The 12500-nt window shown below is 47.8% G+C and overlaps 1 protein-coding gene across 13 annotated transcripts in view; it reads right to left on the bottom strand.

Annotated features, from left to right (window-relative positions):
* Ebf3 (EBF transcription factor 3) overlaps positions 1–12500 on the bottom strand; it is a 131858-nt gene that overhangs the window by 19541 nt on the left and 99817 nt on the right. For all 13 annotated transcript variants that reach the window (XM_021253259.2, XM_087185147.1, XM_021253265.2 and 10 more), the window contains one exon: positions 12082–12208. In XM_021253259.2, the coding sequence (XP_021108918.1) occupies positions 12082–12208 (127 nt within the window). The remainder of the gene's footprint in view (positions 1–12081; positions 12209–12500) is intronic.

The following is a 12500-nucleotide window of genomic DNA, read 5'->3' as shown; positions in this document are numbered from 1 at the left end:
TGAGAAAGGCGCCACACTTGACTTCTAATTGGAATCTGGAGCCTCTTCATTCGTATCGGGAATATTGTTCTGGTATTCATACAGACAGCCCAACCAGGCCTCCTGCACAGGGACCAGCTTCCATTCACCACTGCCTGGCAGCGGATAGCGGCATTGTGATATGACACCAAATGCAGAAAAGGGGACAGCTCATCTTCCTTGTTACCAAAATAATACCCTTGCTGACAACTATTGGATTGCATTCAAACACTTCTGTTTACATACCTCAAAGAATACATTGGATTACGGCTTTTATAGTCCTGTCAGAACTACATCGACCAAGCCCAACCCGGCAGCTAAGGAAAACCAAGGCCCATGGCGCCCTCGCGCTCTCATTTCCCTTCTCACTTCCTGATGCCGTCCCACCTCCAGGGATGGCCCAGCATGGACACTCCCCGAAGTGCAGGCTCTGGGGTCAGACACTGCCCTGGCTGTCCCATAATCCTCACATCTCCCTCCCCCTCCCAAGGCTGTCCTGATGTTTTAACCCCTCTAAGTAGAGAAGAACCTGTCACCAAGTGGGTGAGACACCAGCAAGTGAAAGTCATCCTCAATACAGTGAAAACAGCATACACTCCCTCAAACCATCCTGTGCTTTACAAAAGAAAAAGCAAGTGTCCCTGTGTTGCTAACTGTCTTGGAGACTTCCTGGAGGGAGGAGGGAGGTCTAAAAGCCCAGCAGGAAACAACAGTCTGTGGAGAGCCATCTGGGCAATGGATTTGCACACTTTAAACCAGCGGAAAATCTCCACGCAGAGGTAAGCTGCAAAATGAGCTCTGGATGTCCAACCCCTCCCAAGGCTTCAGGTGCCCCTGCTAGGGTGAGGACCAAGGAAGACCTCTCCTGTGCTCGGGGCTGGCCATGCTCCCCCGGGACCACCTTCCAAAAATCCTCACTTGCCTATTCAGGGGTTCCCCTGATCCTGGAAGGTGGAAGGTAGGTCATTCAAGGTCACTCTCTGCCATGGGCCTGCCCTATTCAGGGCAGTATACAGAGCAGGTACTCAAAAGTGCTGAGGCACAACTGCCCAGCTTCTTGAAGGCACCAGGCCAACATGGAAGCTGTTACAATGTCTTGGTCTCAAGACACGAAGAGAACATTTCTATATCCACACAGAACTCACTGGCGAATGTTTGCAGCAACATTTTTCCTAACATCTAAACATCCACTGACTGATGAACAGATAAACAAATGTGGCATATCCATACAATGGAATACTATCCAGACATGCAAAGGAATGGAGTCCTGATACATGCCACAGGATGGGTGAAACCTAAAAACATTTCATGCTAAATGAAAGAAGCCAGTTCCAAAGAACTATGCATTGTATGATTTCATTTATATGCAATGTCCAGACCAGACAAATCAGCTGATACAGGAGTGGACTGAAGGCTACTAGGAGCAGAGGAGGGAAGAAGACATGGTGACAGAGACCGGGAGTGACTACTCAAAAAGAGACTTCATTTTGTGTGATGAAAATGTGCTCGAATTAAGACTGAAGGTTATATGACTTTATGAATATTCTACAAACCATTTCATTGTACACTTTGGGTAGATCTTAAGAGGATGAGAGCTACATCTGGAAAAATGTTTACACAAAATTAATGTTTCCAATCTGAACGAGAATATACATGCCAGGTGTACCTACATTTAGGGGACATACTTTCCCGGGTCTGCGTCTTATTTGGCCAGAAAGGTGCTTCTGGTATTTATATGAAAACAGAAACCAACTCTGGGTTGAATAAGACAGATCATAGCTATGGTTGAAGGGATGGGAAGAAAGAACACACTCCTGCTACGGGGGTAGAGAATAACTTGGTTTCCCAACAGTATTCCCCTTTTCAATTTCCAAAGAGGCATTTTTAACCCCTGGTTATTCAGGCTGACCATAGAAGAAAGGAATAGTCTGAGGCAGAGCCTTTAAAGATATCGCCAAGATTAACATAAGCACTGGAATCCTTAAAAGGACAGTCCTTGGACACAGGATGCTGGGTTATATGTCTCAAACCGACCCTGCTTCTACATAAGCTGAGAAACCCCAAGTTGTCTTGGGACCAGAGATGTCTGTGTCCTCATTTGCTGTCCATCCCATCTGAAGTGCTGCTCAGCATCTCCACCTGCTCCCTCTGACTGCCCCATACATGGCTCCTACTCTTCCCTCTGCCTGGAAATCCCAGCCCCTGCCAAGCATCCAAGGTGCAACCTCCACACCACCTCCCAGGGGTCTCCCTCCTACAGGACTTATGGCATCTCATCTGTCCCCTTCTTATGGCACTTAGCACCTTTTTCATTATGACTACTTTATTAACTTCTTTTCTATATCCTGCTTTGTTCCCACAAGACACTGAGTCAGCATGCTTCTGCATCAGACTTTTGCCATGGGCTGTGCAGCTACGGGGCACCAGGCTGATGACATAGTTCCTTCCCTTGGAAAGGAACTCACTGTGAAGGAGTAGGCAAGCGAGGTCATCCTAGAAGCACCTACAAACTCAGATGGCTTCCCTTCCTGAATCTCCTGCAGTACCCCGCTGAGGACCCAGCCCAAGTGGGCATCAGGCCAACAATGAACCCTAAAAGCCACAAATTCCTAACTGCACTGATGTAAGCTTGAACAATCGTATCTTTAAGATGAAACACTATACTTGCCTTAAAGATCATTCCAAACAGCTGGCTTTTTCAAGCACATGGGTAAGAAGGAACATAGATGGGTACATGGTTTGGGGTGGTAAGGAAGAGGGGTGTTTCACCCACCAGTGGATTCAGAGGCTGGCATGAGGCAAGCATTCCCCACATGGCACTGCAGCAAAAACCAAGCAGACCCTGGGCTCCTGTCCATGGGGTTGTCAGCACTGTCACTATGAAGCTCCCTAGGCACTGAGAGCCCTGTGAGGCCACAGCCCTGATATCTCCCACAGTGTTTGGCAGCCACTGGCTCATCTCCTTCTCATGGTATCAAACTAAGTTTACTTGGGAAACAACTGGCTTTTTCACCTATGCAAGCAAACGGAAAATTTGCAGCTTTTGGCTTGGGACATCCACAGCCAGATGCCAAGGATGTGGTACAGCAGTCACCCATGCCACCTCCTGGTGCGAGGGGCCTCCCGCTATGAAAACCCTGGAGAAGCCATGCCTTTTAGTGTAGGTGCATCTGGAAGCTCAGTACTAATAGGCCTAAGGTTTGTGTATGATGTCTTTGTGTTGGGAGCATGTTTGTTAGAAAAAAACTGAGCTGGTCTCCCATGCAAAGAGTAAAAGTGACTGCCATCACTCACACCTCTGGCTGAACACCAGCCTTGGGCACATGGATACCTGCGAATGTTAAGGTTCATTTGTCACTGTCCTCCTCCCTTCTCAAGGCCAGAGAGGAGATGCCAGCCAAGGTTAAAAGGAGGGGGGGAGGGCAGGGATGGAGAAGGAATCTGGCAGATAACTCCCAAATCCAACCACCTGGCTTTCCTGGCTTAGGCATCTCAGTGACTATCAGCGGCCTGCAGGGGAACAGGGCTGGGCCAAAAGAAGAGACAAAGATCCTGCAGGACTCCACTGGCAGCAACAGGATTCCCACATGGGAAAGATGTAGAAGAGATATCTGAGGAGGAAAGGGTAGGGACCAGAGGGAAAGAAGGATAAAATGCCCCTTGGTCATGCTGCACCTTAAGAAATTTTCATCTGAACATAAACTTACATCAGGACCTGCAGCAGCCCATCATTTCCATGGAGCCTTCGTTTTAAACTTTCACATGCCCTGTATTGAGTGTTTCAGAGTACAGGCACCACTCCATGATACTCAAGTCTTGGTGAAACCCTGTTATTTCATGTGCTACCTTGTTTTAGTGCAGCAAACACTCCATACCACTGAGAGTCTTCTATTTTGTTTCATTCAAAAACCATCCTAAGAGAAGAATGTTAAATCACACTTATTTTGCATTTTCTGTAACAAATGAAAAAGTCCAGCTGACTCCAATCTTTTGGGGGCTGTTGTGGTACTGGAGACTAAACCCATAGCCTTTACATTGAGCTACATCCCTCTCCTCTCTTTGAGACACAGCCTTGCTAAGATGTTAAGTTGCCTAGATTGGACTTGAACCTGAAGTCCTCCTGCCTCAGCCTCCCAGAGAGCTGGAATTACAGGCATGCCTCACCACACCCTACTACCAATGATAATTTTTTTGAAAGCACTTTTTCACAAGCTGTGCTTCTGTGATCCGAGCCTCAGCCTACAGCAAGTATGCACAGACAGGCCTAAAGACCTTCCTTCCACAAGTAAAGGCTTCACAGGCACGCACAAGCAGGTCTCAGCCCAGTACACCAGGACCCAATCTGCATGACACAGGCCAGAGCAGAGCATGCTCTTCCTTGGTCTCCATCCTTGGACTCTGGAGTGCACCATGTACCACACTTCCAGGGAACAAATCACCTGGAGGCGGCCTTGATACCAGAACTCCGAAACCAGAGTAGGAAATCCTATTCTCCTAGGTCCCAAAGCCACCTTTTTTGTCCACCTCCTCCTCAGGTTAAGGAGAATTGCATGATTCCTTTAAGGTATGCCACCAGCATGTTTGCTTCGTGGCTTCCCTAGGCCTCACAGTTTAACCTACAGGAGGTAGTGATTTGTGGCATTTTTACTTTATACCTTGTCATCCTTGCTTCATTCTGCCCTTCAGCTGGTTGCCTTCATTTTCTTGTGCTTTTACATGTTGGTTTGTGCACATACCCCCGCCATCTCCTGTGCCTTTCCCAAGGTGTTTTCAGAAGTATATCTTTCCTAACAGGACTGGAAATGAAAATCCTGAACATGATCCTTTTCTTTCCAGTGACTCTCCTCCCCAAAGCTCCCAAAGTGCTGCCACCAGGGAGGGTGTCAAGGGAGACCTGGGGACCCTGCCTATGTAGGGGCTCCATGGCAAGAGGGCCAGGCCTGCCCCCACCATCCACATCCTGCCCATCCCGAAGGAAACCCGGATGACCCTTTTGTCCTCTGGAAAGACAGATGGCCTCTCCTCTCAGCTGTCCTGTCAGGTCGTGCAGAAGAGTCAATACCTTCACCTTGATGTGGAAACTTCGTGATTTATCAGTCCATCTCCCCTCCTGTGTTCGCGAGGCCCCAACAAGCTCAGCCAGTCGAGGTGCAGGGAGCAGACTTGGTCACAGGCACTTGGAAAGCAACCAAAGACCCCTCTGATGACAGACAAATGTGTCTTGTTAGCAACAGCCCAAAAGCGCTTGACTTGTACTAATAACAAAAAGGCCATGCTGGTCACCGTGGGTCTAAAGACGAAGCACCCTGTCACCAGCCTGGTTGGGAAATTAGCAAATAATGTTCTTTTCCTTGATAAATGGGTGACAGCTCCCTCTCACCAATCATTTTTAACATTTTGATGCATGCCTATGATCCCACTGGAGGGGCAGAAAAGTTTACTGGCCCTCAATGTTCACATGATGAATGGAACTCTCTAAATGTGCGATTTCTGTATGAGGTATAGTTCATTTTAAGCAATTCTAGTAAATGGGTGTCACTGATTAGGACAAATAGTCTACTTGTGCAATAGCACAAACGGTGTATCTCATTCTCCTGGCCTCCTTCGAGACAGGAAGGAGAAGGGACAGCAGAGACCTTGGGAGCCCTCCTGCAACCCTCTTTAAAGGGATGAGGTAAGGGACACGTTACCGAATTGCACCCCCAGCACCCATTTAACACATCAGTACCTGTACCGATGGTGTCGTGCTGTGCCACCATGATGGGGAGGCCACGGGGTGGGCACCTACCCTGTCTTTGATATTCTCCCTAAAGGGCCCTGAGGACCCCAACCATAGATAGTAATCTCCACTCCCTGGTGATAGGGCTGAGGCAGGGATGCAGCCACCCAGCCAATGTGAAAATACCTGCCCTCCACTGTCCATATTCAGACAAAGGACAAAAAGCTTGATTGGAGTCAAGTTGAGGGGGGAAGGTGCGCTGCTTGAGTCATGTGTTAACTGGACAATGATCCCAATTCTGGGCAGGCCTAGAGGGGGCCTGAGGTGACAGCGTAGTCCCAACTAATCCTCCAAGCTAAAGAGCTTATTGTTAACTAAGTACAATGCCATACACCTATAATCCCAGCATTTGGGGAGGCTGAGGCAGGACAATTGCAAATTCAAGCCCAGCCTGGGCAATTTAGAGACTTAATGAGATTCTGTCTCAAAATAAGAAAAAAGGCTGGAGATATAGCTCAGTATAAAGGCCCTGGTTCAATCCCCAGTACTGGGGTGGGTGGGGGAGAAACTGTAAAAGCCAGCATACCCACAGGTATCTATGCTCTATGGGATGGTAGTGTGACCAGTATGGGCATGAGATCCCCTCTGCAGTTAGGAAGGGACAGTGAGCAGCCAGACACTACCAGCCTCCCTGGTCAGGATGAGCAGGGCCTTGACTACTGTGGACTGATGCTGCCCCAAACTCTAGGACCCATCATGAAAGTATGTGTTTCTCACTGTGTCCACATCTGCGGCTGAAAACCTCTAACTGAAACAATCAGGTGGTTTATATTTAAGAAAGGCATTAGCATTTGGTTTAACAGAGTAAAAATGGTATGATTTGCGGTTGGCAATTAACAATCATTTGCTCTGTAAATACAGTGATTTGTCTGAGGCGCCCTGGCCTAGGGGAGATCAAGCTGGAGCTGGCTGTGGCTGACAGGCAGTGCCAACTCCACATGGTGACAGAACTATGAACACACGCGAGAGGTCTTTCCAAACTCCACAACCATGAGGGTTTCTTGGGTGAGGTGGAGTAGGAGTGGGGGGTTAATTGTGGGGAGAGTTGATGGGGGCACAGGACAGCATTAAGACAGAGCCGGCAGCCCCTCAACATGCAGCCAGTTTAAAGGCACAGTCTGACTTTTTGTTAAAGCAAAACATAAATACTGTAGCAGAAAGAACAAAACCTGTTAGCAATTACTTGGTAAGAAATGATTTTGTAAGCCTGCAATCGGATGCACATCTTTGAGTGGGGGAAAAAATCTGTTTCTGTTCCCATCTAGTGTGGCATCTCAGACCTGGGGCTGGTCCAGGTATCCACCGTCACGCACTCCTGGTGTCCACTTTGAGCATGTTCTTTGCTGCCTGCCAACATCTCATTGAGTGGCTGGGCTCAGTCTGTCACAGGCGACACGTTGGCTCTCAGTAATTTGTGATAATTTCTTTAATTGAGCAAAAGAAATCTCTAAAATGAGGGTAGGTCAATCAAACACTCAGGGAAAGAGGTCAACAGTAAAAGCCCCCTTCCCAAGCTGTGTCCTGGTGTCCTATGAAGTTAAGCCACCACCAGCGGCCTCCATCCTCTTGTTTAATAGGACAACAGTCTGCCAAATGGACAAACAGTAACATACTCATTTGTATCATAATGCTTCACACTTGAAAACATGTCTGTAAAAGTAGTTTTCATGATCACATCATTTCAATTAGAAGCATACAAATTCCAATCTGTCTTAATCAAGTAACACTATAATGCTTCTATTCTAATTAAAAAATAATTCCTTTTATTACTCTTAACAATTTGATGTGTTTATACTAGTGAAATTATGAATGCAAAACAGCTCTATTTGCATACACTGTGAGTTTCTCAGGTAGGATATTCCAAGACTATTTTAATTATTATTAAACAAGAAAATGGTATGCTATTAGACAAATATTAAAACAAGCACTGCACTCAGTTATTAATTTGCACTATTCACTTTTAAATGCAACAAATATCTCATTAATTTAATTTTAGGTGCCCACCAGTTTATATTGCATTTTACAGTCTAGGAGGCAATTTACTATTAACTGGCAATTACATACACAGTGATTGTTAATTCTGCTCCTAAGTGCTAGCCATTTGAAAATTGTTCTCTCTCTCTAATTTTTGACCTTCTTACAACAGGGGTGAGGCACACTGGGAATACAGAGAACTAGTATGGAAGCGCTGGACATGTCATTTGTGACTCCTTCTTTTAATTCACCGTGCTAATCAACTGAACTGCCACAGCCTCCCGAGGTAATTGCGACTTGAGAGTAGTTGAAAGCAGCCAGCAAAGGGGCTGGATGGATGGGGCTTGGCCTGCCTTCCTCTTCCCTTGTGGGAGAGGCTGAGTATGCCCACTCTGGGTTGACTAGTAGAGTCTGGTTCTGAAAAATCTCCTGTTTCTCAGGTCATGGTGAACAGATCATTGAGGCCTTTTGCAAGTCCCTCCCAGCTCTGGTAGGCTATCAGTAGCCCCTTCTCTGAGCACAGGTTCATTATCCGGCAGCCTGGCTGCCCCATGGCTGGCCTCACGCTGGGAAGGTAAAATGTGAGGGTGTCCTGGCAGCCTCCCGGGCCCAGGGACACTGATGGGAACCAGATGCCCAGGGGACGGTGCCCATGTCGTAACATCCATTGGGGCTGGCTCAGTTTTCAGCAGGGAGTGCAATTCCCGGTGATTACCTCATTGTCCCCATCAATTTGGGGGCAATGCAAATCAGACAGAAGCTTCCAGGTCAGACAGGGTATGACCCACCTTTCCTCTGCTCCTTCGGAGTGTAGAGCCCCATATCCTTTACACATCGTTTGAAATGTATATTCTTGTTAATGATGGGGGTGGGGTGGGGCAAAATAAATTAACTTCCAGCTAGGAAAGGCTGAACTGCTGCATGGCTGCACCAAAAGTGCCATGCACTGGAGAATGTCAATGGAGAAAACCCCTGAGCTCTGTGCACTGGGATCCTGGACTTGTGACCCAAAAAGCCCAATCTCCCCAAGAATGGACATGATGGCCATGCAGAAATGGAAGGTGGGACTCTGGACATGCTGGTGTGGCTAGAAATAGCTCCCTTGGAGGTGGTGAAGGACACCTCAGACACCTGGAGACAAGGGCCTGCAGAAAGAGCTGCCTTTCTCCACCTACTGCCCAAGGAAGCTATAAACTGGGACCACAGATATGTGCTATCTGCCAGCCAGTAACAGGTAGCAACTCCTACCAGGCTCATCTATTCTCCTGCATACCTGCATCTGTTTATAAGTGTTCAGCCCAGGGTCATTCCCTGCAGCACTCAGAACAGAATGCTCAGCAGAGGACAGGCAAAGGAGGGAAGGAAGGGACCTGGACCTCCCTATCATATCTCTTCTAAAAACCAAAGTCTCCACTCCTGAAACAGCTGGACAGACTGCCCCACCAAAAAGCCCATGGATACAGTAACTCAGAAAAGGACCTGCTGAGGGCATCCCTTAAAGAATCCAGGAGGGTCTGTAATCCATCACTCTAGGAGGCCGAGGCAGGAAGAATGCAAGTTGGAATCTAGTCTGGGCAATTTAGTGAGACTCTGACTCAAAATTTAAAACAAAGAGGACTTGGGATGTAGCTCAGCGCAAAGTTCCTGGGCTCAATCCCCAGTACACACACACACCCCACACACACACACACCCCACACACACACACACCCCACACACACACTCCAACGGTTGATGTGAGAGCAAATGGTACTCTTGTGCAGGACAAGGCACACAGGGACATGTCCTCACTGTGATGCCGCCAGCCAAACTCAGGTCATATGGGTGACACAGGAACTCACACACAACACCCGCCCCCTGACAGGTGTTTGATGTAGCACAGATTGTGGCTCAGGAATAGTAATCAATGTGTCCACTCTAAGGAGCTCACAACTTGGGCAGGTTTCCCACATACCCCAGTAGAACTTCAATACCAATAACTTTTTGCAGGAAGTACTATTTACTGCCATGTGTGAGAGTGTATAAATTACCCCCTGGTCCTCACCACAACCCCCTAAGGCAGAGCAGAGAAGAAACTGGGACTCAAAGGAGTCAGAAAACACAGGGCCAGGTCCCAAGGTCCCAAGAGCACAGGGCTGGACTGGCTGCACAGCCTGGGTCTTCACATAGCTCCTGCGGTTGTCACAGCCTAAAGATCATGGCCAGAGACTCAAATGGTCCCCACACCAACAGTTACTGTGGGAAAACAGGCAGACTATGAGACTATGTGCATAGGAGTTACCACTGCTCACACATGCAAATGGCACTTTGGGAAAGGAGCCAGGAGACCCTACCAAGACCAAAGCGGAATTCTCATTTATTACTTCTCCCAGGGACTTAGTACCTACAATAGTTGCCCTTGCCTGCACAGCAGAAGCGCTTACTTGCTGGGGTATAGATACTCCTCAGCTTACTATGGGGTTACATCTTGACAAGCCCATTATAAGCTGAAAATATTATTCATTCATTCATCCATTTTTGAGATAAGAGTCTCACCATGTAGCTTGGTTGGCCTCAAACTTGTGACCCTCCTGCCTCAGCCTCTTCAGTGCTGGGATTACAGGCATGCACCACTCTACCCACTGAAGTTACAGATATCGTAAGTCAAATATAAATTTAATAGACCTAACCCACCAAATATCATAGTTTAACCTAAGCTACCTTAAATGTACTCAGAAAACTTGCATCTACCACAAAGCCTGTTTTATAACTGCACTAACTAGCTCGTGTCGTGTATTGAATAACATACTGAAAACGAAAAATAGAATGGTGATACAAGTACACCATAGTAAAGCCAAAAGTAGGCAAGGGATGTGAAACCCAACAGCTTGCTCCAACACCTGTTTGCCCTGGGGTCCCTCAGCAATTCTGGGCTCCTGGTCCTCTGTGGGCTGATCCCAAACACAGTGACCTCTGGCCTAGGACAGTATCTCTCTCCCACCTTGATTATGTGTGGGTGCTGAGCTGTCAGGCAACAGGTACCTCTGAGGACCCAATCCAGGCACAACCCTGATGATGGTGAACCTACTGGGGAGTGGGGCATGAGGAAGTTTACATTTTACCTGTCATGCACTGAGTGACCTCACTGCTGATTAACCTCCATGAGCTCCCTGAACCAAAAAGGGGAAGGGGACCCAGCATCCCCTGCTTGTTGGGCAGAAGAGGAGATGGTACCCCAGTGGATTCCCCACCTCCAGGGCACTTTAAGGTGGTGACAGAGCAGGAGTCAAGTCCAATGGCTCCTGATGTGGACCCTGGAGCTGCCCCAGAACACTAGACATGGTCATCTATCCACTGCACAAGCACCTCAAGGCTACGAATATCCAAGCGCTCAGCCCTTCCACCCTTACTGGATTTTAGCAGGTGTTGTCCAGTGTCAAAAACTTTCCTGAAACCTTACAGCTTGTGGAGCTAAGATTAGAAACCCAAGGGCTGGGGATTTAGGTCAGCAGTTCCACCGGCTGCCTTGTAAGTGCAAGGACCCAAGTTCAATCCCCAGTACAAAAAAAAAAAAAGCTTAGAAACCCAAACGCAAACATGCCTTAAGGTGAACTATATGACACTTTTCAATAGTAATTTCAAACAAATCGTAATTAAGCACTTATATGAGCAAAACATTGTTTAAAACAATTTTAAGATAATGAGCATGGAGAACTGCATGACATCCCTTTCTGCTGACCTGAGCTTGTCTTGTACTCAAGGAATATGAGCCTCCTTTAAGAAGCACTAGTACCCCTACAGAGTTTAAGACCGCAGGTTGGAACACAGTGACCTGGCTTGTAATGGAGGCCTCTTGCTTACTGGGTATGTGACAGGCCATGATTTCTCCTCTCTGAGACTCAGCTTATGCAACTGAATGGTAGTAACAGCACAGGGCAGAGGCCAGAGTGACAAGGCGGGCACAGAGGGCCCCTGCATACAGCTTGGGCACACAGGCAGTGGCTCTGATGAAAGCTGGAGGTTGCTACTGCTTCTAACAACTATCCCCACAACTTTGTCTTTTAGGTGAGACAGCAGAGGCCCACGCACAGAAGTGGAGGTACCAAGGTCACGTGGCTGCAAGGGCTGTGTCCATCCACAGTAACGTGCCATCCTGGATAAAAACATGAAAAACGGGCACCTGGCCAAACTCAACCACAGGCCCACAGAGCTTCGCCCACCCTCCTGCAGACCGTTGTGCCTACCTGTGCAGCCCCAAGATGCTCTGCTGAGCATCTCCTAACCTATGCTTCTCCCCACCTCTATCTTATAGAAGCTAGAAACACACACTCACCGGTGTAGACGAAGCGCCCAGGAGCGCCTTTGCAGAACTGCTTGGACTTGTACGAGAGGGTGACTTCAACAACTCCAGGGATGTGTCGCGGCGGGGTCTGCACTCGGATGGCGTGGGGAGTTATCAGCTACAGAAACCACACATGAATAGGCGCTCAGCGGCACTGGCCCTGAGAGGCGGACACTTGACAGTTGGATATAATTACCAAAATGAGCACAAATTGGACCATCGTCTTGGAATGCTCCCTCCGAGCCATCACCCAGAGACTCGGGGCCTACAGTTCTTTAAGAAAAATATCTGCAAATGATCCTGGGTTTTAGTTTGCAGGAAAGGCCACAGGGCATCATTCATATGAAAATTGCCACCATATGTCTCCTTAAACCTGCTTCTAGTAATGCTAGCACTAATTGTTCCAGGGT

This window comes from Heterocephalus glaber, unplaced genomic scaffold, assembly GCF_053883595.1.
Source record: "Heterocephalus glaber isolate CG9 unplaced genomic scaffold, H.glaber_assembly_v1.0 deba00001497, whole genome shotgun sequence".
Lineage (NCBI taxonomy): Eukaryota > Metazoa > Chordata > Mammalia > Rodentia > Bathyergidae > Heterocephalus > Heterocephalus glaber.
The sequence above is the reverse complement of the archived record's forward strand: the minus strand, read 5'-3'. Positions and strand labels throughout refer to the sequence as shown.